At 33.1% G+C, this 25517-nt stretch overlaps 5 protein-coding genes across 5 annotated transcripts; all 5 read right to left on the reverse strand.

Moving 5' to 3' along the window:
* Positions 1-1826: 1826 nt before the first annotated feature.
* On the reverse strand, positions 1827-3336 carry LOC109153355 (SKP1-like protein 1A). Its single transcript, XM_019301273.1, has 2 exons — positions 2950-3336; positions 1827-2187 (listed from the first exon to the last, which is right to left on the reverse strand). Exons 1-2 carry the CDS (start codon positions 3235-3237, stop codon positions 2014-2016), a joined length of 462 nt encoding a protein of 153 aa, XP_019156818.1. The 5' UTR covers positions 3238-3336; the 3' UTR covers positions 1827-2013.
* Positions 3337-5704: 2368 nt separating this feature from the next.
* On the reverse strand, positions 5705-7321 carry LOC109153358 (SKP1-like protein 1A). The gene is made up of 2 exons (XM_019301276.1): positions 6994-7321; positions 5705-6104 (listed from the first exon to the last, which is right to left on the reverse strand). Exons 1-2 carry the CDS (start codon positions 7279-7281, stop codon positions 5931-5933), a joined length of 462 nt encoding a protein of 153 aa, XP_019156821.1. The 5' UTR covers positions 7282-7321; the 3' UTR covers positions 5705-5930.
* A 7681-nt stretch (positions 7322-15002) lies between these two features.
* LOC109153357 (SKP1-like protein 1B) lies at positions 15003-16935 on the reverse strand. Its single transcript, XM_019301275.1, has 2 exons — positions 16591-16935; positions 15003-15444 (listed from the first exon to the last, which is right to left on the reverse strand). The coding sequence occupies exons 1-2, from the start codon at positions 16876-16878 to the stop codon at positions 15271-15273; spliced, it is 462 nt and encodes a 153-aa protein (XP_019156820.1). The 5' UTR covers positions 16879-16935; the 3' UTR covers positions 15003-15270.
* Positions 16936-18116: 1181 nt separating this feature from the next.
* LOC109153356 (SKP1-like protein 1A) lies at positions 18117-19969 on the reverse strand. Its single transcript, XM_019301274.1, has 2 exons — positions 19642-19969; positions 18117-18500 (listed from the first exon to the last, which is right to left on the reverse strand). The coding sequence occupies exons 1-2, from the start codon at positions 19927-19929 to the stop codon at positions 18327-18329; spliced, it is 462 nt and encodes a 153-aa protein (XP_019156819.1). The 5' UTR covers positions 19930-19969; the 3' UTR covers positions 18117-18326.
* Positions 19970-21025: 1056 nt separating this feature from the next.
* LOC109153354 (cell number regulator 13-like) lies at positions 21026-24070 on the reverse strand. The gene is made up of 8 exons (XM_019301272.1): positions 23997-24070; positions 23332-23915; positions 22562-22941; positions 22226-22323; positions 22031-22102; positions 21821-21927; positions 21441-21534; positions 21026-21326 (listed from the first exon to the last, which is right to left on the reverse strand). Exons 2-8 carry the CDS (start codon positions 23725-23727, stop codon positions 21274-21276), a joined length of 1200 nt encoding a protein of 399 aa, XP_019156817.1. The 5' UTR covers positions 23728-23915; positions 23997-24070; the 3' UTR covers positions 21026-21273.
* Positions 24071-25517: the final 1447 nt, after the last annotated feature.

The raw sequence follows: 25517 nt of genomic DNA on the forward strand, positions 1-25517 counted from the left end.
TATTGTGCAAATCGTACCTGCTCCACTTCAATTAACATATTGCAGATATTTATGAAGTCACATCGATTCCTATATATATATATATATATATATATATATATATATATATATACTTTTTATTTTTATATCTGATATGCTTTGCCCAATCCTGACTCAAGATCTGTTGATTATAATCAATAATAATATCATGAAGCAACATTCAACAACTCTCTGTCACTTAGCAATTAATGATATGGAAACTACTGTGGATAGAAATATCCCTTTCGGAGCACCTTGTGGTTCAAATCATTAGGGAGAATTTTCTATATGCTTTAGAACATTGACACAAGAAGAAAAGTAAAAGATTCTATCTTGAAGGGAAAGGATAGAAATAATTATTGAGGTGATGAGGTTTTAATCAAAATTTTTAATTAAAATTCGTTATCTCATCGAATATCTGAAATAATATTTTATTGTAAATAGATGAAGTAGATGTTGTGGTTTGTGAAATGTAAAAGAATATGCAATGGACCCCCTTTCACTTGTTTGAGAATAAGAGCTTAATGTATTAATTCAGATCCAAGAACCCCCCCCCCCCCCCCCCCCCCATCTTCACTTGTAAATAGCAAATCTTTCAATACTATTTTTTTTTGGTGATAAGATCTGAATAAAATGACATCTTTGTATTTCATCCCATTCAACTCAGAGTTTCTCTAAGTCTCGGATATGACAAGTACTATTACCTTGGACTATTGCGTTTGAAACGTTTTACATAAACGAGATGTAAAGAAATTAAGTGATACACACAACATCAATTCGTTGTCGTCCAGCGGTTAGGATATCTTGCTTTCACCCAGGAGACTCGGGTTCGATTCCCGGCAACAGAAGTAGTGCGGAATAGGTTTATTGTTCACCCTATTAGTGGTTCATGCCTTCCCGGTGCAGGCAATGGACTAACACAAAATGATGCACATTTCAAACTTTTTGTCCCAAAAGTTAGAAGTTTAATTATTGTCAATGTCTTCTTAATTGAGTTTATTACACAATTAATTAATTTTTTAAACATTTTATTATCATGGTTTCCGATGGAGGCAATTGTAGAAGGCTAGCAATTATTAACATAAAATGACGTGTTTGTCTTTTTGGTTATCAAAGAGTTACCAATTTAATTATTGTCAAAATAACATATTAGCTCTTTAAGCATTTTTCTACTTGTGGTTCTTGATGGAGACAATTGTAAAAAGTTGTATGTGACTAATACAAAATGAATTGTAGGTTACTGTACATAAATAGAGTTTATTCTGTACACACCCTTATAACCCTTATATGGACCATGGTATGAGCTATGTTTTAAGTTCATTTTTACGCTAGTTTCATGTATATGCTATCTAATTTCATTTTATACGCATCCAAAACACATTCATTTGACAAAATACATATCTATATAAGAACTTTACTATTTAATTTCATTTAATGCATACAATAGATTCATTATAACTACACTAAAGTATTGTTTTAATTATACTACAAATTAATTATATGTTCTTATAACAAGATTAAAATATTATTTTAATGGTCCACACAGTTGTATGGACATTGCTTACCATATAACGATTGCATATAGTAACTGCGGATTTTCAAAAAAGACAAATTTCAATTTTCCAGACTCTTAATCTGAAGTTGAACAAAGTTCTGCTATGATCTAAAATTCCAGTGGCAAGTGCTTCATTTGGTAACACAAAACCTATAACAAAGCCACCGGGGAGCCTGCATGCAGTAAGTCTCCTAATATAATCTTTTCTAAGCTGCTTAGCATATGCTATAACCACAATATTTTCCATTGCAAGTCCTTAGAGATCACCAAAAGGTCCAAAATAAAGGACAAAATCAGGATAGTATCAATATGAAAAAACAAAAGCACAGTACCATCATGAAATATAACACAGTGAATCAAACAAATGATTAGAACCAGCTATCCAGCAGCATCTGCAGCATCACTCAGAATCAGCCATAAATGGAGAGAGTTATAGCATATCACTCAAAAGCCCACTGGTTCTCCCGACGGATCGCCTCTTCCTCCTCGGGGGTAAAGTCATTCTTGATGTTGAATATCTTGCGAATCTCTTCTGGAGATTTATCCTTGATCAAGTCCGCCAGGGTTTGGCAAGTCAGATTCATAAGGTCAGGAATATGCAGGTAGTTCGCAGCCTAAAAGATCAAATAACCACCATAAGGATCACATGTCCGTGTTTAATTACTAACTGGGGAAATGGAAAATTAAAGAACAAAAAGACAAAAAATGCATTCACTTGCATTTGAAAAACAGAAAACGGAGAAGGTAGAAAGCAAAACAAAAACTAAACTAAACACAAGTATTACAGCAAAACATTTGAATAGCAAGTATTAATTAATTTATTTCACAAGAAAAATAATAAGATGAACTCAGCTCTAAAGAGTCAAGACTAGCAACTATTTCAATGTTTTCCAGTAGAGCTTTCAAGTGTGATAATCATCTTAGCTACAGTAGATGACGCTAAGCATGCATTGATATGCTTGAATAACCATCGTTATTCATAATCTATAATCTATACTTACATGTCACAAGAAAATCAGCTGAAAACACCAATCATATACCACATCATTTAGCATTCAGTTGAATAACTATCTTCTTTTTATGGGAATGAAGGGGAGAGAGAATTCAAAATTAGTATACTACCTAATCAATTACACCTAACACAACTTCTAGTAATGGAGAAACCAGCCGTTCATGAAACGGAGAGATCTGAGCTAAATCAAGAACAATTAAAACACAACAGTCAAAACGAAGCAACTAGCATAGAGTTCCTACTATTTCACAGTAATAAGCAAGCTAATAATCATCGATATGCAATGCAAATACAAATAATGTAATCACAACAAACAAACTTGGGGAATATAAATGATTTTAAAGCTTCAGAATCATAAAATTACCAGTATGAGGTCGAACAGAGTGGCATGGTCGACTTTCACAAACTCGACATCGAAGGCTATGAGCTCCTCCACACTCGAATCCACGGCGTGCTTCTTACAGTACTCAAGCACCATTGCGAAGATCTTTCCGGTGACGTTCGGAAGGGGAATGCAGTCCTCGGCGCAATCGTCTTCGATCATGTGGTTTAAAGTTTCCGACTGCTGAGCCACAGTCTGCGACAGCTCGAACACCTCTCCATCGGAACTGCACACCTTCAACTTCTTCTCCTCCGCAGCCTCCGATGACATCGTTGCGATTGCAGTTAGTGATTATGGGGAATTTGGGGGGGAAAAGGATACAGGAAATTTGCGATTATGAGCGTCGAGACGTTTTGTAGAAAGATTTTATAGAAGCGGTGAAGCGGTTATACTCCGAAACTAATTCTCATTTTGTTATAACTGATCTAACCCCTAATCATATTTAAAAAAAAAAAAAAAAAAAAAAAAAAACAAACAAACAAACAAAACAAAACTTCGGTGGTGGCGGCGTGGTGCTATCCCTTTGGCAAATATACAATACTAAAATGTACACCATTACAATAAATTTATACCCACACTATAGATAATAAATGTACGTTTATTTTTAATATATTGTCTCTAATGTTTCGCTCAATTGTAGGCACTTCTATTGAGTGAGACTGTCGTAGTGGTTAAAGGATGAATTGATTTTATTTTTATGACTAAGAATATCACTTGAATAGTTTTCCAGTGTACATGTTTGATTGAGAAAATGTTACTAAGAATTAAAATTTGTGATTTTTTAGGTATGAGAATAGTCATTCACTCACTCAATTACGGACCACCCCTTTTTGGTTAACGGATTAAATAAAACTATAAATATTTTTATTTAAAACATTTGTTTTAAAATTTATAATAAGGCATTACTATTAAAGAAATAAAAAGAATTTTGTTTTAAAGTTCTTGTAGGGAAAATAATTTTATTTTGAAATTTTGGAATATCACATCAACCATTCACAAAGTCAAGAAGTTTAGAGAGGTTCAGGCTTCATCGCCGATCGGATGCGGATCGAGTCACTGGGGGATCAAAGGCTCCTATATGTTGGTTCCAACCCTGAGGGGGCGGCTCCTTCCACTCAAGTAACTTCTTGCTGAACTCATGCCGATCTCGGCCCCTCAACTTCTCGAGCGGCCACAAGCTCCCCTTCTCCCCCTAAGGGTAATATGATCGAATAGAGAGACATTGATTATGTTTATGCACTAAGTATATAATGTTTTACGATTGGGACAATATGTCTGGGCGTTGAGCTCGAGATTTTCGCCCGAGCTTAAGGTATGCCACATAACAACTAATAATCTTGGAGGAACAAACTACGCCTCAACTCGGGTTGGGTCGAACCCTGAGGGTGTCGGGACTCGGGCGTGACTAGGAAGTCTCCCCTATGATGCACACGCGGAATAGAAGTCGGGCATATATACAATTATATGCTCGAGGGTATATTCCCTATCAAATATTTGTCTCACAATTACAACATCTAAAGGTAACTATCATATATTGTGCATAACATTGGGCAACCTTAAACGAGTTGGTCGAGTAGTTAGTTTGGTAATTAAGTACAAAGTTTTAAGTTTGACCATCTGGTGTGTATTGACCTTTTTTATTTACGCTAGTTAACTATGGATAACATAAACTCGTTTATATTATAGAGTTAATTTCATTTTTGATTCTCGACAATGAAATTAGTTTTATTTCAAACTAGCTTCTCGGTACCAAAAGTTAGAAGTTTAATTATTGTCAATGTCTTCTCAACCAAATTTATTGTACAAGTTAAAAATTTAATTATTGTCAATGTCTTCTCAATAAAATTTATTGCACAATTAATTAGCTTTGTTTATTGCATAATTAATTAGCTTTTTTTTTGGGTAGTAAATAGCTTTGTTTATTGCATAATTAATTAGCTTTTTGAACATTTTTCTACCTGGCGATGGAGACAATTGTAGAAGGCTAGCAATTATTATAAACATAAAATGATATATTCTAGTCTTTTTGGGTATCAAAGGATTACAAATTTAATTATTGTCAAAATTCTCTCGATGCACAACTAATTAGCTCTTTAAACATTTTTCTTCTTGTGGTTCTTCATGGAGACAATTGTAAAAGGTTGACTGTCTAACACAAAATGATACTAAAGAATTATAAGTCCAATTGTTACCAATGATTTGTAGACAATTGCACATGAATAGAATTTATTCTATGTGCACCCTTATATAGTAGGTAAATGTTTTACATGAACCAGGGTATGAGCTCTATTTTAATTTTATTTCAGTATTTCACACACTAGTTTCATATATATGCAATCTAATTTCATTTATATGCATCCAAAACCCATTCATTTGATAAAATACATATTTGTACATAGAATAAGTTTATTATAACAAAACTAAAATATCATTTTAATTCTACTACATGATCATTTGAGAATATACATATTTGAGGCGCATTATGATGGTCCACAGTCCACACAATTGTGTGGGCATCCATATAACAATAGCATATAACGATTGCATAATATAGTAACTAAAGATTTTCAAAATAGACAAAATTTTTTAGACTCGTAATGTGGTACAAAGTTTGAACGCAGTTCAGCTATGATCTAATATTCCAGTGGCAAGTGCTTCATTTGGTAACACAAAACCTATAACAAAGCCACCGGGGAGCCTGCAGTAAGTATACTAATATAATCTTCTAAGCTGCTTAGCATATGCTATAAGCACTATATTTTCCATTGCAAGTGCTTAGAGATCACCAAAAGGTCCAAAATAAAGGACAAAATCAGGATAGTGTCAATATGAAAAAACAAAAGCACAGTAACATCATGAAATATAACATTCAGTGAATCACATCACACAAATGATTAAAACCAGCTATCCAGCATCTGCGGCATCAGTCAGAATCAGCCATAAATGGAGAGAGTTATAGCATATCACTCGAAAGCCCACTGGTTCTTCCGACGGATCACCTCTTCCTCCTCGGGGGTAAAGTCATTCTTGATATTGAATATCTTGCGAATCTCTTCTGGAGATTTATCCTTCATCATGTCCGCCAAGGTTTGGCAAGTCAGATTCAGAAGGTCAGGAATATGCAGGTAGTTCGCAGCCTAAAAGATCAAATAACAACCATAAGGATCACATGTACGTGTTTAATTACTAACTGGGGAAATGGAAAATTAAAGAACAAAAAGACAGAAAATGGCATTTACTTGCATTTGAAAAACAGAAAACAGGGAAGGGAGAAAGGAAAACTAAAACTAATGTAAACACAAATATTACATTCATCATAAAATGTAATCACTGATACAATTTCAAGCATATCAGTGCATGCTTAGTTTAAAAAGGGAACCAAGTATTAATTAATTTTTTTCACAAGAAAAATAATAAGATGAACTCAGCTCTAAAGAGTCAAGACTAGCAACTATTTCAATGTTTTCCAGTAGAGCTTTCCAAGTGTGATTATCATCTTATCTACAGTAGATGAGGCTAAGCATGCACTGATATGCTTGAATAACAATCATTATTCATAATCTGCACTTACATATCACAAGAGAATCAGCTGAAAACACTAATCATATACCACATCAGTCTGAATACTAACACATTCATTAACTTTTTTCACAATTAAAGAAAAAAACAATTTACTCACTCTCAAAACTAGCACAACTGTTTCAATGTTTTGGAATAGAGCTTTCAAGTGTCTGATATGCTTTAATAACAAAGAGAACTAACAGAAAACAACAATCAAATACTACATCAGTTGAACACTAACATCATTTAGCATTCAGTTGTATAACTATCTTCTTTTTATGGGAATGAAGCGGAGAGAATTCAAAATTAGTATTCAACGAAGCAACTAGCATAGAGTTCCTACTATTTCACAGTAATAAGCAAGCTAATAATCACCGATATGCAATGCAAATACAAATAATGTAATCACAACAAACAAACTTGGGGAATATAAATGATTTTAAAGCTTCAGAATCATAAAATTACCAGTGTGAGGTTGCACAGAGTGGCCTGGTCGACTTTCATAAACTCGACATCGAAGGCTATGAGCTCCTCCACACTCGAAACCACGGCGTGCTTCTCACAGTACTCAAGCACCATTTCGAGGATCTCTCCGGTAACGTTCGGAAGGGGAATGCAGTCCTCGGCGCAATCGTCTTCGATCAGGTGCTTTAAAGTTTCCGACTGCTGAGCCACAGCCTGCGACAGCTCGAACACCTCTCCATCGGAACTTCTCACCGTCACCTTCTTCTCCTCCGCAGCCTCCGACGACATCGTTGCGGTAGCAGTTAGTGATTCTGGGGAATTTTGGGGGGAAAATGACACAGGAAATTTGCGATTATGAGCGTCGAGATGGTTTGTAGAAAGATTTTATAGAAGCGGTGAAGCGGTTATACTCCGAAACTAATTCTCATTTTCTTTTATTTTGGGTGTAAAAAACTAATTCTCATTTTGTTATAACTGATCTAACCCCTAATCATATTTTTGCTTCCTTTTCTGTTATTATTTGTAACTAGTATTTGCGCCCGTGCGATGCACGGAACGAATTTGTTGTAATATATTAAGAATATTTAGATTGATATATAATTATTTAAATTAGAATATCAAATATTATTTTGTGCAATTAAAAATATGATTTGGATCATTTATATGTTTTGATGTTATCATTGCTTGAATTTGAGCAAATAATTGCTCAAATTAATAGCTAATGTGTAGATGTACGCATGCGGTGCTGTAACTTTGAAGATTTTATTTATCATTGATTAGTATTTTTATAAATTAGGCAAACGTGCTCATTCTTTAACAACGTAGGAATGAATTGCTATCCTAATTCATTTGTATGGAAAATATATTTTTTGTCTCTATATATATATATAGCAATTTTGTCATTTAAAAAAATATAATATCATCGATTGTATTTAAACATTATTGAAACCTCATTGTATACGACATTGGTAGTAGCCAAAAATCTTGTCAATCCTCGTCTATAGTTAACATATTCAGTCCATTACAATGGGTGACTCGGGCGAAAATATATATTCATAGAATATCAGTAAATTAGTGATCCTTTTATATTTTCAGTCAATTAGTAATATCATATTCATTTTCAGCCAATTATTCTTTTTTGGAATAAGAATCAAATAGGTCATCGAACTGCACACGATAAAACAATTAGGCCACTGAACCTAAAAAACCAACAATTAGGTCCCTAAACTAATCAATTTCAAACAATTCTTTCAATTTGAAGGTTTCCAACAGGTCAACAGGTCATCTCCCAAATTAATTATTTTTTTAAAAAATAAATTTTAAAAATTAATTAATTTTAAATTAAACTAAAAAAAAATTGGAATCTAGCCGGAGACGACGAAGAAGGTTTCGTTCTCCATGGCTGGAGATGAAGAGTTTCTTCGTCTCTGGCCGTGGAGACGAAGAAACCAGCCGGAGATGGTCGTCTCCGGCCGGAACCAGTTTTTTTTTTTTAAGTTTAATTTAAAACTAATTAATTTTTAAAATTTAAATTTTAAAAAATAATTAATTTGGAAGGATGACCTGTTGACCGGTTGGAAACCTTCAAATTGGAAAAATTGTTTGAAATTGATTAGTTTATGGACCTAATTGTTGGTTTTTTAAGTTCAGTGGTCTAATTGTTTTATCGGGTGCCGTTCGATGGCCTATTTGACCCTTATTCCTTCTTTTTTTATTTTCTGTCAATTAGTCAATTAGAATATCAGATGTAGTGATATTTTTACCTAATTTTCGTTCTATTTTTAATTGATGATGTAGAATATTATTGTTGAAATATTTCTATTCCATTTTTAATTTACCTTTACTATAATTTAAAATATGCATTTACTATTGATGATGTAGAATATTATTATTGAAATATTTCCGTCCAATTTTTAGTTAAAATGCAATAATCTGACCATTTAAAAAAAAATTCACTTTAGTTAATTACGAATAATTTTTATTTGTAGTCAATCTTTTTATATTTTCAGTCAATTAGTAATATCATATTCATTTTCAGCCAATTATTTTTTCTTTTTCAGTCAATGAGTCAATTAGAAATAAGATGCAGTAATATTTTTACATAATTTTCATTCCATTTTTAACTGATGATGTAGAATATTATTATTGAAATATTTTTGTTCTATTTTTAATTTTCGTTATATTTTTATTTACCTTTACTATTGTTTAAAATATGCATTTACTATTGATGATGTAGAACATTCTTATTGAAATATTTGGTTTCATTTTAAATTTACCTTTACTTGATGATGTAGAATATTATTATTGAAATATTTTCGTTCTATTTTTAATTTCTGTTCCATTGTTTAAATTTGTGAAATATTTATGATATAATTGTGATTTGATTTATTCTACTGTGTAATATTATAGTGAAAAATTTAAAAGTAATGATCTGACCATTTCCTTTTCCATTTTAGTCAATTATGGATCTCTTTTTTTTTTTTTTTTCAGCCAATTATTAATATATTTTTTTCAATTAACCTAATTTCCGTTCTTTTTTCAATTTTTAATTTTCAGTCAATTATTAATATTCATTTCCTTTTCCAAATTACCTAATTTTCGTTCCATTTTATTTGATAATGTAGAATATTATTGTGAAATATTTCTGTTCATTTTTAATTTCTGTTTCTTTTTTTTTTTTAATTTACCTTTACTATTTACTATTGTTTGGACTGGAAATCAGGTAAATAGGATATTGTTTTTAATTATAGTATAGATTTTAAATTAAGACGGCTGGTCACCATTATGATTTTTATTATATTACGAATTTAAATTAGGATTTTTATTATACTTGAACAATAATATTACCAATTATATTATAGAATATAATACCATACATAATATTACCAATTAATAGATTTTAGTCAACTTTCATTTTATACTTTCTTACCAAATAAGTCTTATTAATTATTTGACCAATAAAATATTTAATTAATTGACTACAAAAGTTTAGGCAGGGAAAATTAAATATGAGAATTTTGATTTTTATATATATTAACTAAGCTATAATACTATAATAATTAAAGAATTAATTCCATGTACTAAATGGTGAAATTTAATGTACCAAAATATTAAGTATTTATTAAAATAATTGCTTAATATACTTATTTTATGCTTAAGGTATAATATTATTAGTACAAAATAAATTATACTCCGTAGTTCTCTTTTTCTATGAAAATATTAAGTATTTACTAAAATAATTGCCTTATACACACACACACACATACTTCTAATTCTATATTTGATAAGCATAATTTGTGTATATATATAGTTTAGGAAAATATTCATTATTGAAAAGGGAATATAATTTAAAAAGTCAATTATTAATTAGATTGCCTAATATAATTGTCCTACTAATTGATTCTATGCTACTATAATTCATATATTTAAAGATTTTTTAAAGTTAAATACATATCAACTGCCTTAATAATTAAGTTAATTATTAGTCACATCTATAGTACTAACAGGGCGTTTGGTTGGAGGGGGAAATTATGTGGTAAAGGAATTGTAATTCCATGGGAGTTGAATTACTGGGAATAAAGTAGGAATTTAAATTTCAGTGTTTGGTTGACAGGAATAGAATTACTGGGAATTTCAATTCCAATGTTTGGTATACATGGGAATTGAAAGGGAATAAGTAGTATAAAGTCAAAAATGTTCATTATTGTTGTTAAACATTTATTTTAGGTTAAAAAAGGAAGGGGTAATTTTGACTCATCACTATCTTTTTTTCCCAGGAATTAAAATACCAGGGGGGACATGAGATTTTAATTCCATGAAAATGGGGGAATTGCAATTCCCTCCAACCAAACTACGGAATTTAATGGCCTTTGGAATTAGGTGGGAATTAAGTGGGAAAGGAATTTAAAATCCCTCCAACCAAACGCCCTGTAAAAGTATTATTTTTAATTTTTATAAATAAGACATAATATTATTCAATCAAAATAATAAAAAAATATTTTGTTCATAGTACAAAAAATTTTATAATTGACTTAATAATTAACTATTAATTTTTATTGCCTAATACAAATTGTCAATTATTAAATATTATTCATGGTAATTATTGTATGCCATGTAATACTAAAGTTGTTAGGTAAAATTTTTATAATTAAGGTATAATATTATTAAATCAAAATTATTAAAAATATAGAGATCCACATTAAGAAAAATCTTATTAATTTCGGATATTAAAACTATATATTAGGATTAAAGTTGAAGTTATAAATAATTAAGTTTTAATAAATTTATTTATTTCCTAAGTTATATATGGTTAATAATAAATATTTTTCTATATTAGATTATGCTTATATATGGTTAATAATGAATATTTTTCTATATTAGATTATGCTTATATATAGTTTACCGTATTAACCATCACTATATTAGATTAATATATAATTCATTTAATATAATATGTTATTAAATCTAAACATATGATTAATATTTATTCAATATTATTATGAAAGTATTACGATTATAAATTTTATTATATTTTAAATGACTTAGCATATCAAAGCAAACATGGTAAGTCAATAACATTATTTCACATTAGAAAAGTGATTTGAATAAGGGAAGTCAGCTAAAGAATAAAATCAAAATAATACTCTATTCAAAGTTTCAAACTAAGCTACAGTACTTCATAATTTTTTTGTCCCCAAAAAAAAGTTTAAATGGCAAGAAAAACCTCTTGAAGGGAAAGACAAAGTACCCTCTTATTACAAAAAAATGCACACTTTAAAGACGAAGAGATTGAATTGAAACAAAGCTCAAAACTTTGATATATTGAAAACTAAAAAATGCTTTGAATTTCATTTTGGTTTTACTGTATTCTTATCCGGCTTCCCTATCTCTTTACATATACACAGAATCTGTCCCTTCTCAAACTTTATCCACTTGATGAGCAACGAACTCTAGTGCTTCCCGATCAATCTTTCTAGATTGATCTGTATCTTCTCCACCAAAAATATATATATATATATATATATATATATATATATATATATATATATATATATATATATATATCAACATTTTTTTTTATTACAAACCACTTTTCTTATTTAAATATCGGAAATCCAAAAAAAAAAAAAAAAAAAAAAAAAAAAACAAAGCAAGTTATCTATGTGACGTGTGGACGAATTCAAAGAACCAATATATGAAAACAGGATGCATGCACACAACCAGATTATCTATGTGTATGAATAAATTTGAAATAAGAATTAAAAAAATACACCAGAGAGAATGTGCAAAAATATTGTTGTTCGAAACTTCATTCCCAAGTTGGATACATAAAGCTTTGTCCAACGTCATGAGAAAATTTCTATTCGCTTTTGAAATGTCTGCACACGAAAGACATGTTGATAAACATACACATACATGTAGAAAACTCAGAAATTGAAAAAAAAAAAAAATCAAGAGAGAATACATACGAAAGGAAATCCACCATTCTTGAAAAACCCTTAGAGAGAGAATCTGATTCTTGAATCTTTGATCAAGTAGTACAGGGAGAAACCACAAAAAATTGACCATATATAAAATTAATACTCTGTAAATATTTTACAATTAAAATTAAAATTAAAAAATATAAACGGATACTGATTTTATATATATACTCTGTCTTAATTATGGTATTGCATAGGATTCACATATGCAATACCATAAATATGCAATATTATTACCAATTAACATATTAATATATGTTAATTAATTTTCATTAAATATTTGGTTACCAAATAAGGTTTATTAATTATTTGACCAATAATTAAAATTAAAATATTTAAGTAATTGAGTAAAAAAGTTTGGGCGGGAAAATGATGTAGGAGGATTTTACTTTTATATATATATAGATATAGATTTATGTGCCAAAAGATGATTCAAAGTATTTTTAAGTGATTTTATTTTTTCTAGTGACAAAGAATATCATCATAAATAGTTTTTCGGTGTACGTGTTTAATCGAGAAAATGTTAATAAAAATTAAAGCATGTGATCTTTTAGGTACAAGAATCACATTTAACCTACTCAATTACGGACCATCTCTTTTTAGTTGACAAATTATTTTGTGGACTCGGGTCCATCTTGATCACGTTTCATCCACTCAATTACGGACCACCCTTTTTTGGTTGACAAATTATTATATGGATCCGGGTTCACCTTGCAAGGTAGAGTTGGGTCTAAAGATACATAATTTACAATTTAACTTTTAAAAATTCACAATTTATAATGATCATATATTGTATTCACAACTTTTCAAAATTTAGAAACACAATTTATATTCTAGATGTTTTGCATTCTAATACTAAAAATACATAATTTGGTAAATCATGATCCATGGTATAACAACTGTTTTTGGTTAATGGATTAAATAAGTCATCAAATTTTGCAGGGAATGCAGTTATGTTATTGAATTACAAAAAACTTCAAAATAAATCATTTTGACCTATTATTACTTATTTTTAAGGTAAATGTCTTCTCAATAAAATTTATTGCACAATTAATTAGCTTTGTTTATTGCATAAATAATTAACTTTTTGAACATTTTTCTACATGGAGACAATTGTAGAAGGCTAGCAATTATAAACATAAAATGACATATTCTAGCCTTTTTGGGTATCAAAAGGTTACAAATTTAATTATTGTCAAAATCCTCTCGATGCACAGCTAATTAGATCTTTACCAATTATGGAGAAGCCGCAATTCGGCGGTTTGGGATGGCGCCCTCCCATATCCCGCCGGCGTATGGAAGAGGGCGGCGGCCGCCTTGAGCTCGTATCGGCAGGCCAACATTCGGCCCCCTCAGCCCATCCCGGTTGCAGTGCCAATGGGTGCGGATCACGGCAGGCGGAGATGCTACATGGACGCGAGATTCCGGCAGGCCACTGGGGAGGCGATCTACGGCGTGGTGCTACTATCGCCGGAAGGCTCGTTTTTGGCGACACGAAGTGGAAAGTTGCCGGTATGCTTTTCGCCACTTATGGCGGAGGCACTAGCCTATAAGGAGGCTCTATCCTGGCTGTTGGAGAAAAACGTAACAACGGTGGATCTTCTCATGGATTGTACAGAATTTCGGAATGTTATACGCCAAGAATCAACGTCTATATTATCCTATGTTGGGGTCGTGGTGGACCAATATAGGGTATCTATGACTTTATTTAATTATTGCTCATTAAGTTATGTTTCTATGCATGTTAATTTGCATGCTCATACTCTAGCTTCATTAGTTTTTTCACCGGACCAGTCTATGTATTGGGATTCTATCCCTCCTGACTCTATTGCAGCTTTGATTCATTAATACAATCATTTGGTTGGTTTTCAAAAAAAGATCTTTAAATCCTTTCAAAAAAAAATTAGATCTTTAAACATTTTTCTTCGTGTGGTTCTTGATGGAGACAATTGTCAAAGGTTGACCGTCTAACACAAAATGATACCAAAGGATTATAAGTCCAATTCTTACCAATGATTTGTAGACAATTGCACATGAATAGAATTTATTCTGTGTGCACCCTTATATAGTAGGTAAATGTTTTACGTGAACCAGGGTATGAGCTCTATTCTAATTTTATTTCAGTATTTCACACACTAGTTTCATATATATGCAATCTAATTTCATTTATATGCATCCAAAACACATTCATTTGATAAAATACATATTTGTACATAGAATAAGTTTATTATAACAACACTAAAGTATCATTTTAATTCTACTACATGATCATTTGAGAATATACATATTTGAGGCGCATAATGATGGTCCACAGTCCACACAATTGTGTGGGCATCCATATAACAATAGCATATAACGATTGCATAATATAGTAACTGAACATTTTCAAAATAGACAAATTTCAATTTTTTAGACTCGTAATGTGGTACAAAGTTGAACGCAGTTCAACTATGATCTAATATTCCAGTGGCAAGTGCTTCATTTGGTAACACAAAACCTATAACAAAGCCACCGGGGAGCCTGCAGTAAGTATATATACTATTATACTAATATAATCTTCTAAGCTGCTTAGCATATGCTATAAGCACTATATTTTCCATTGCAAGTGCTTAGAGATCACCAAAAGGTCCAAAATAAAGGACAAAATCAGGATAGTGTCAATATGAAAAAACAAAAGCACAGTAACATCATGAAATATAACATTCAGTGAATCACATCACACAAATGATTAAAACCAGCTATCCAGCATCTGCAGCATCACTCAGAATCAGCCATAAATGGAAAGAGTTATAGCATATCACTCAAAAGCCCACTGGTTCTCCCGACGGATATCCTCTTCCTCCTCGGGGGTAAAGTCATTCTTGATGTTAAATGCCTCGCGAATCTCTTCTGGAGTTTTATCCTTGATTGAATCCGCCAAGGCTTGGCAAGTCAGAGTCAGAAGGTCAGGAATACGCAGGTAGTTCGCAGCCTAAAAGATCAAATAACACAACCATAAGTATCACATGTACGTGCCTAAAAGAATAAAAGATCACATAACAACCATAACTCCATAAGGATCACATGTATGTGTTTATTTACTAACCGGGGAAATGGAAAATTAAAGAACAAAAAGACAGAAAATGCATTTACTTGGAATTGCATTTGAAAAACAGAAAACAGAGAAGGGAGAAAGGAAAACTAAAACTAAAGTAAATACAAGTATTACATTCATTCATCATAAAATGTAATCATTGATACAATTTTAATCATAAAAACCACCAGGCTAAACATTTGAAACGAAGCAACTCATCATTGCACTACCTTTTAGTTTAAAAAAGGGAACCAAGTATTAATTCATTTTTTTCACAAGAAAATGATAAGATGAATTCAGCTCAAAAGAGCCAAGACTAGCAACTATTTCAATGTTTTCCAGTAGAGCTTTCAAGTGTGATAATCATCTTAGCTACAGTAGATGATGTCATGATGCTAACAATGTACTGATATGCTTGAATAACAATTGTTATTTGTTATATCTCACAATAGAATAAGCTGAAAACACCAATCATATGCCATATCAGTCTGAACACTAAGTATTCATTATCTTTTGTTTTTTTTTTTCCACAAGGAAAAAAAGAAGATGAACTCAGCTCTTAAAACTGGCACAACTGTTTCAATGTTTTGCAATAGAGCTTTCAAGTGTCCGATATGCTTTAATAACAATTGTTATTCATCATCTATACTTGCATGTCGCAAGAGAACTAACAGAAAACAACAATCAAATACTACATCATTTGAGCACTATCATCATTTAGCATTCAGTTGTATAACTATCTTCTTTTTATGGGAATGAAGGGGAGAGAATTCAAAATTAGTATACTACCTAACTAATTACACCTAACACAACTTCTAGTAATCGAGAAACCAGCCTTTCATGAAAGGGAGAGATCTGAGTTAAAATCAAGTACAATTTAAACATAACGGTCAAAACGAAGAAACTAGCATAGAGTTTCTACTATTTCACAGTAATAAACAAGCTAATAAGCATCGATATGCAATGCAAATACAAATAATGTAATCGCAACAAACAAACTTGGGGAATATAAATGATTTTAAAGCTTCAGAATCATAAAATTACCAGTATGAGGTCGCACAGAGTGGCCTGGTCGACTTTCCTAAACTCGACATCGAAGATTATGAGCTCCTTCACACTCGAAGCCGCGGCGCACGTCTCACAGTAATTAAGCACCATTGCGAGGATCTTTCCAGTAACCTTCGAAAGGGGAATGCAGTCCTCGGCGCAATCGTCTTCGATCATGTGCTTTAAAGTTTCCGACTGCTGAGCCACAATCTGCGACAGCTCGAACACCACTCCATCGGAACTTCTCACCTTCACCTTCTTCTCCTCCGCAGCCTCCGACGACATCGTTGCGGTAGCAGTTAGTGATTGTGGGGAATTTTGGGGGGAAAATGACACAGGAAATTTGCGATTATGAGCGTCGAGACGTTTTGTAGAACGATTTTGTAGAAGCGGTGAAAGCGGTTATACTCCGAAACTAATTCTCATTTTGTTATAACTGATCTAACCCCTAATCATATTCAAAACTTCGTTCGTGTCATCCCTGCAGGGCGGCTGGAGACAATTGTAAAAGGCTGACCGTGACTAACACAATTGTATAAGTCTAATTGTTACCAATAATTAGTAGGTCATTACACATGAATAGATTCTGTGAGCACCTTTATATAGTAGGTAAATTTTTACATGGACCAGGGCATGTATGAGCTCTCTTTTAATTTCATTTCACACTCACACACTAGTTTCACATATATGCAATCTAATTTCATTGGAATAAGGGTCAAATAGACCACCTAACTGTACACCAAAGTGCAATTAAGCCACCGAATAAAAAAAAAATACAATTAGATCACAGAACATAAAATTATACAATCAGATCCAAAATAATCTATGTTACCTGAAATTGTAGGTTATCAATTTTAAAAATAATTTTTAAAACTAATTTTAAATAAAATAATTAATTAAAATTAACTGCCGAAATTAAATTCAATTTTAATTATTTTATTTAAAATTAGTTTTAAAAATTATTTTTTAAATCGGTAACTTACAATTTTATGTAAACAGGTTATTTTGGATCTAATTGCATAATTTTGTATTGTTTAAGGACCTAATTGCATCTTTTTTGAGTTCAGTGACCTAATTGTACTTTGGTGTGCAGTTGGGTGGCCTATTTGGCCCTTATTCCAATTTCATTTATACGCATCAAAAACACATTTATTTGATAAAATACATATTTAATTTGTACATACAATAGGTGTATTATAACAACACTAAAATATTATTTTAATTCTACTACATGGTCATTTGACAATATACATATTTGAGGCGCATCATGATGGTCCACACAATTGTGTGGACATCCATATAACAATAGCATATACCGATTGCATAATATAGTAACCGAAGATTTTCAAAATAGACAAATTTCAATTTTCCAGACTCGTAATGTGGTACAAAGTTGAACGCAATTCAGCTATGTAATATTCCAGTGGCAAGTGCTTCATTTGGTAACAAAACCTATAACAAAGCCACCGGGGAGCCTGCCCGCAGTAAGTATACTAATATAATCTTCTAAGCTGCTTAGCATATGCTACAAGCACAATATTTTCCATTGCAAGTGCTTAGAGATCACCAAAAGGTCCAAAATAAAGGACAAAATCAGGATAGTGTCAATATGAAAAAACAAAAGCACAGTAACATCATGAAATATAACATTCAGTGAATCAGATCACACAAATGATTAAAACCAGCTCTGCAGCATCACTCAGAATCAGCCATAAATGGAGAGAGTTAGCATATCACTCAAAAGCCCACCAGTACAGCCGACGGATCTCCTCTTCCTCCTCGGGGGTATAGTCATTCTTGATGTTAAATGCCTCGCGAATCTCTTCTGGAGTTTTATCCTTGATTGAATCCGCCAAGGTTTTGCAAGTCAGAGTCAGAAGGTAAGGAATACGCAGGTAGTGCGCAGCCTAAAAGATCAAATAACACAACCATAAGTATCACATGTATGTGCCTAAAAGATCACATAACAACCATAACTCCATAAGGATCACATGTATGGGTTTATTTACTAACCCGGGAAATGGAAAATTAAAGAACAAAAAGACAGAAAATGCATTTACTTGGAATTGCATTTGAAAAAACAGAAAACAGAGAAGGGAGAAAGGAAAACTAAAATTAAAGTAAACACAAGTATTACATTCATTCATCATAAAATGTAATCATTGATACAGTTTTAATCATAAAAACCACGAGGCTAAACATTTGAAATGAAGCAACTCATCATTGCACTACCTTTTAGTTTAAAAAGGGAACCAAGTAATAATTCATTTTTTTCACAAGAAAAATAATAAGATGAATTCAGCTCAAAAGAGTCAAGACTAGCAACTATTTAAATGTTTTCCAGTAGAGCTTTCAAGTGTGATAATCATCTTAGCTACAGTAGATGATGTCATGATGCTAACAATGTACTGATATGCTTGAATAACAATTGCTATTTGTCATCCATATTTGCATGTCACAATAGAATAAGCTGAAAACACCAATCATATGCCATATCAGTCTGAACACTAAGTATTCATTATCTTTTGTTTTTTTTCCACAAGGAAAAAAAGAAGAAAAAGAAGATAAACTCAGCTCTTAAAACTAGCACAACTGTTTCAATGTTTTGCAATAGAGCTTTCAAGTGTCCGATATGCTTTAATAACAATTGTTATTCTCATCTATACTTGCATGTCACAAGAGAACTAACAGAAAACAACAATCAAATACTACATCATTTGAGCACTATCATCATTTAGCATTCAGTTCTTTTTATGGGAATGAAGGGGAGAGAATTCAAAATTAGTATACTACCTAACTAATTACACCTAACACAACTTCTAGTAATCGAGAAACCAGCCGTTCATGAAACGGAGAGATCTGAGCTAAAATCAAGAACAATTAAAACACAACAGTCAAAACGAAGCAACTAGCATTGAGTTCCTACTATTTCACAGTAATAAGCAAGGTAATAATCATCGAAATGCAATGCAAATACAAATAATGTAATCACAACAAACAAACTTGGGGAATATAAATGATTTTAAAGCTTCAGAATCATAAAATTACCAGTATGAGGTCGAACAGAGTGGCCTGGTCGACTTTCACAAACTCGACATCGAAGGCTATGAGCTCCTTCACACTCGAAACCACGGAGTGCTTCTTACAGTACTCAAGCACCAATCCGAGGATCTTTCCGGTGACGTTCGGAAGGGGAATGCAGTCCTCGGCGCAATCGTCTACGATCATGTGCTTTAAAGTTTCCGACTGCCGAGCCACAGTCTGCGACAGCTCGAACACCTCTCCATCGGAACTTCTCACCTTCACCTTCTTCTCCTCCGCAGCCTCCGATGACATCGTTGCGGTAGCAGTTAGTGATTCTGGGGAATTTTGGGGGGAAAATGACACAGGAAATTGCGATTATGAGCGTCGAGACGGTTTGTAGAAAGATTTTATAGAAGCGGTTATACTCCGAAACTAATTCTCATTTTCTTTTTTTGGGTGTAAAAAACTAATTCTCATTTTGTTATAACTGATCTAACCCCTAATCATATTTTTGCTTCCTTTTCTGTTATTATTTGTAATTTATGTGCCAAAAGATGATTCAAAGTATTTTTAAGTGATTTTATTTTTTTTAGTGACAAAGAAAATCACTATAAATAGCTTTTCAGTGTACATATTTAATAAAAAAAATGTTAATAAAAATTAAAACATGTGATCTTTTAGGTACAAGAATCACATATAACCCACTCAATTTCGGATCATCTCTTTTTGGTTGACAAATTATTTTGTCGACTCGGGTCCACCTCGATCATGTTTCACCCACTCAATTATGGACCATCCTTTTTGGTTGGCAAATTATTATATGGATCCGGATTCACCTTACAAGGAGCCGAGTTCAAAAATACACAATTTACAATTTAACTTTTAAAAATTCACAATTTATGATGATCATATATTGTATTCACAATTTTTCAAAATTTAAAAACATAATTCACAATTTGGTAAACCCTGATCCATGGTATAACAACTATTTTTGGTTAATGGATTAAACGAGTCATCAAATTTTTCAGGGGATGCAGTTAGGTTATTGAATTACAAAAAACTTCAAAATAAATCATTTTGACCTATCATTACTTATTTTTAAGATAACAAATAAAATATCAATAATAAGCGTTTAAAACGTCAACAATAAACGGGGAGGAACATATGTCCACTCACCCTGTTCCGAATGAAATCCTGAATCTCGAACAATAGTATGAGCTACCGAGTTCACAAAGCGTCTCACATAAGTGATATAAACAAAATCAAAGTTATTAGCATGACCTATTTTTTACTTAATACCTGTAAGGCTGTAAATAATAGAATAGGTTAAATCTGTTGTTGGAGAAAATATCAAATGAGAGGAAATTAAGATCAAGTTTAGATCAGAAAAGTTGTGATTACACTGCAGTTTAGCATCAATAACTATGTTTGAATTATAACACTTCAAGTCTACAACAACACTTCCACAGTTCAGCCACAGATTGGGTCATGTAATACTGCTGCATATATATACATATATAGAGAGCACCTTCGGGTAGTGGCTACATGCTTTCCCGTAAATCAAAGCTATATATATATATATATGAGATAGAAAGATTCATGTACAAATGATGGATGATAACTTATAGCAACTTATAGTCAATAAAGAACAGTCTTTTAGTACTCCATGTTCTGAGATGGGGGAGGGTTCATACCAGGTTTCGTCACTCCTGCAGAAAGAAAGAAATTATCTCGTGAAAACAAGTTTTCTTGTGACAATGCACATCATATGGAGTTTTATTCCAATGTTTTAAACGAGCAAAAAGTAGGTATCGCGTGTTTACCTTGCACTCCTCGGATCTCCACCTCCCGCCATTCTTGGACTAATGCACAGCAGCAACACAGGAGATGCGACAAGAAGTCATCAACAGCACCTCCCTGAAGGAAAACTGAGTTAGAACCCGACGAGTCTTGCAGGTCAAAATGCAGCAATACAAAATGAAACAATGTTCAGATTCGGGTAAATTATTTGTCTAACGGATTCACAAAACGAATAGCTACAATGCTTCTATGGAGTAAATTCAAATCTAGAACGCAGTACCCTTGTCATCAATTTGAAGCAGTAAGCAATTTTTTGAAATTACAAAGGCAAGACAGTAAACCGGGAGCATTTAGTTGCTTGCTTAAAGACTTCCCAGTTCAAAGTGCTAATGATACGAGGTACCTTAATGTTGAGAACCCTACGGAGCTTTTGCCGGATGCAGCATGTATAGCAGCAGCACGATAACACTAAAGAATAGGCCATCATTTCGTTACAAGCTTCTGCTGAAGCTGCAACAATTAAAAGAACATATTTCTCGTAATTTGTAATTCATTTGTTTCGATTCTGAACAAGCTGAATACATGAAGGGGGAAGGTGTCGAGATTCACTTACTGATTTGTTTTCCAGTAGCTACTGATGCAACTTTCGCAAAAGTTCCACATGGCCAAAAGAAAGTCTTCACACCTGAAAATATGATGTGGCAATCAATATATAGCGAATATCGGAGATCAATAAGTGGATACTGATTATCTATGACTCACTACAACTTAATGGAAAGGTAATCTCGAAGTAGCTGCACCAACATACACAAGGAAGGCTTGGAACAGCATCCAAGTAGATCTGCTTGCCACTCTTCTTGCCAACTCGAGCTCTTAGTTGATCCAAGATTATGTCCCGACAGAACTCTAGGACACACACAAAATATGCCTACATAAGAATAATTATAAACTAACAACAACGGGAGCAGGTAGACCTAAGAGTAAAGGCAAGTTTCCTGTAAGATAGTTTTCAGAAATCAGAAGGAAAGAACTAACAAAAGCTCACATATCTGAGAAAGTTAGAGTACTGTTCTTGAAAACAATTTCATATTTTTGATGGGCACTTCCAACATGTAATTAGATTGAGAACTAAAAACAAACCAACCGTTCAGTCTTATGACTCTCTGTTAGCTTAGAGTCATTCTCGACATTCACCTCCAATTTCTTTGCACTTCTCACGGGTGAACTCTCTGCTGACAGACTACTCGCCACGTCTTCTGTAACCTCAATCAGACGCTGAATCACTTCGAATTGACCTGCGTCCATATTAGCTTGTGAATGTTGTAATTCTACCCGGAGTTTCTTACTTTCACTCTTGAGCGCTGCATTGACTGGCAAATTGGGATAAGAACGAGATAGGTTCTTTATCAACACAATTCTGTCGTTTTTAGAAGGTTGTGGATTCAGAATCACAGCCTGCACTTTTCTGTCATTTTCATCCAACGTATATTCGCGCTGATCCCTCTGTATATCTTCTAGCCTTCTCTGCAAATTTCAACAGAGTAAGATAACACTGCAGACCATAACACAAAATCCAGCACCAAATTTTACAGCATCTACTGAATTTCTTAACCTCTTTCAGGAGGGAGTAATATTCATTCTGCCTAGAAATTCTTTTAACAAAGAGGAAAGTGATCAATCAGAAAGGAACAGCCACAGCTAATATACACAAAGAACATGAGAAACAGTCCCAAATCAAAACAAGAAGGCAAAATTTACTGAGACCATCTCACATATCCTGAAAGGATTCGAGTTTTTCATAAGTATTACACTTTCCCTCCTAACTATTGCAATGTTTCTGTTAAGTAACTCTTCAATTTATAATATTGCATATTGATTTTAAAATATAACATTTTGCATCAAAAGTATGTCTACCTTGACTCTAGCATTGTCAAGAAGGGCAATGAGAGGGATGATCCTCAAGTATCGATCAATCTCTTCCTGGGCCCTTCTGAACTGGTAAACAATGCTCCACCCCATGGCAATGAGGTAGAAATAGCTCCGCTCTTGGCAACTGTTTATGAGAAGGTAAGCCCTCCTGAGAGCATCCTCAAGCTGCTCCAATGGCTCTCTGGTTTCAGGGTACTTCTCGAGCTCAGAAACCCTGAGCTGATCCAGAAGATTCCCGATCATCTTCACGTGCTGCGCGAACTGGTTGCAGTTGTGCTTGTGCATTCGTGCGGTGTTGGCTGCTCTCACTATTAGCCCGATCAGTGCGCCGGCGCTCAGCCCCGCCAGCTGCGCCACCGTCGCCGCCTCTCCAAGCGCCATGTTTTGCTTCCCGAGCTGTTGCGAACTGGAACGGATCCGAATCTGTGCAGATCAAAGATGCATTGTCGGGATTTGACTTGAGCTTCTTTTTGTGTTTGCTTGGAATTGGGGCAGAAATCGGAAGATTCAGCCGGAAAATGTAGTGGAATTCAGACGCATTGCCTTCAGAGACGACGAATGGTGGCGCACTGTCGAGATTAAAGTATGATTACTTTTTCAGAATGGAAATTCATCAGTTCTTGATACTCGAGAATGGAGACTCTCCATACCTTACTGTGACAGTGTCACACGAGGGTTCCCAATAGTTCCACACTTCCACCATGCCCCTATAAATCAAAAGTATAAGATGGTGTCAAATTGTCAACCATCTTTATATCTTTATATTGATTTTGTTACACAATGTCTTTCTAATGTAATTTATTTGAATGTAAATTATGGTAAACTATTTGGTAGGGATACATTGGTGATAGGGATTATCTCCTATCCAGTCGTAGTATACACTTGATTGGTATCGGTCTAATATTTGGGTGGAGCCCGATTCGACGATTGCCAACTTGGATTGTTCGCCTACCCGACCTAAATCCAGACTAAGTGCGGTCCGATCGGCCAAGCGAGGAGCAGTGTTGATCGGACTGCCCAAGCCGCATAGGGTCGGGACCGTTCACCCGACCTATAATACTTGGAACCCAAGGCTTAATTCCCTAAGCCGAACTTGGTGGCAACACACCTAAAGGAATTAGGAATCTTAGGACACGTGGACAAACCAGTCTCAAGGAACCTCTGACACACAGTCACGTTAATCGGACTCAAGAAATTAAACCAGGCCAACAAGCAGACTGAGTGAAGAAACTGTAGCCAGAACCAATCTCAGTACCTTACGATATAGTAGAAACCCCTGTATTTATTACATCAATTGCCTTTGCCCAGACCTTTGCAAACATGATCGAATATGAATTAGTTTCATCTTAATGGAAATATCATAAGAGATTTTCACTATTAACATTATGTGAATCACTAAAGTATTTTCGTTCTTAATTTAGTTAATCTGGTTGATATTATAAATACAATATAATCTTTAAGGGTAAAAAATCTTTAAAAATTCATCTGACATGCAATATAATAATGTTTTGTGATATAATTAACCAACTTGAATTCTTTGATTTATAAGTAAATACAGCAAAATCCTTAACTGGTACTTGAAGATGTGCTCGGGATGAAGTCTACTTTAGTAAAACTTATGTTGCTTATAATTGACTGACTCAGGTCAAAAAGATAAATAAACAACTTTCACATAAAATCGAACTTGAAACTTTATAATTACCAAATCAATTTTTTGATCAAGGGATTAACTCGACCAACACAAACATTAATTCTAACAAAAGCAATGGTGCATTCCTAATGCCATTATTAAAATAGATGCAGGTTCACAGTCACAGTACTAAATTTAATTTAGTTAGTTCGGTGCATTCCTAGTGCCAATATTAAAATATAGATAGATGCAGGTTCACAGTCATAGACTCATAGTACTAAATTTAATTTAGTTAGTTTAAATATTACAGTACAATTTTAGTATTATTTAGTTATATATGTAAGTTTTATGATTTTGCGATAAAAGATTTGATAATTTTGATAGGATCACATGGAGTGCATTGCAGCCACCAAATAATCAAACATTATCTCGAAAATAATTATCAATGAATGAAGCATAATTCTTATATCTGTGAGATATTTACATCGTATTATGAAATTTATTTACAAATTTTGAGTCATTGATATATACAAAAAGTTGT

This window comes from Ipomoea nil, unplaced genomic scaffold (assembly GCF_001879475.1).
Source record: "Ipomoea nil cultivar Tokyo-kokei standard unplaced genomic scaffold, Asagao_1.1 scaffold2480, whole genome shotgun sequence".
Taxonomy (NCBI): Eukaryota; Viridiplantae; Streptophyta; class Magnoliopsida; order Solanales; family Convolvulaceae; genus Ipomoea; species Ipomoea nil.

Bases quoted from the DNA above. Each gene is read 5' to 3' on its own strand.
- LOC109153356 (XM_019301274.1), bottom strand. From the start codon at position 19,929: ATGTCATCGGAGGCTGCGGAGGAGAAGAAGGTGAAGGTGAGAAGTTCC. The intron at 18,501-19,641 runs GTAATTTTATGA...TTGATCTTTTAG, and splicing joins CTCTGTTCGACCTCATACTG to GCTGCGCACTACCTGCGTAT.
- LOC109153358 (XM_019301276.1), bottom strand. From the start codon at position 7,281: ATGTCGTCGGAGGCTGCGGAGGAGAAGAAGGTGACGGTGAGAAGTTCC. The intron at 6,105-6,993 runs GTAATTTTATGA...TTGATCTTTTAG, and splicing joins CTCTGTGCAACCTCACACTG to GCTGCGAACTACCTGCATAT.
- LOC109153354 (XM_019301272.1), bottom strand. From the start codon at position 23,727: ATGGCGCTTGGAGAGGCGGCGACGGTGGCGCAGCTGGCGGGGCTGAGC. The intron at 21,535-21,820 runs GTACCTCGTATC...GTTTTCCTTCAG, and splicing joins GTAGGGTTCTCAACATTAAG to GGAGGTGCTGTTGATGACTT. The intron at 21,327-21,440 runs GTAAACACGCGA...TTCTTTCTGCAG, and splicing joins GGAGATCCGAGGAGTGCAAG to GAGTGACGAAACCTGGTATG.
- LOC109153357 (XM_019301275.1), bottom strand. From the start codon at position 16,878: ATGTCGTCGGAGGCTGCGGAGGAGAAGAAGGTGAAGGTGAGAAGTTCC. The intron at 15,445-16,590 runs GTAATTTTATGA...TTGATCTTTTAG, and splicing joins CTCTGTGCGACCTCATACTG to GCTGCGAACTACCTGCGTAT.
- LOC109153355 (XM_019301273.1), bottom strand. From the start codon at position 3,237: ATGTCATCGGAGGCTGCGGAGGAGAAGAAGTTGAAGGTGTGCAGTTCC. The intron at 2,188-2,949 runs GTAATTTTATGA...TTGATCTTTTAG, and splicing joins CTCTGTTCGACCTCATACTG to GCTGCGAACTACCTGCATAT.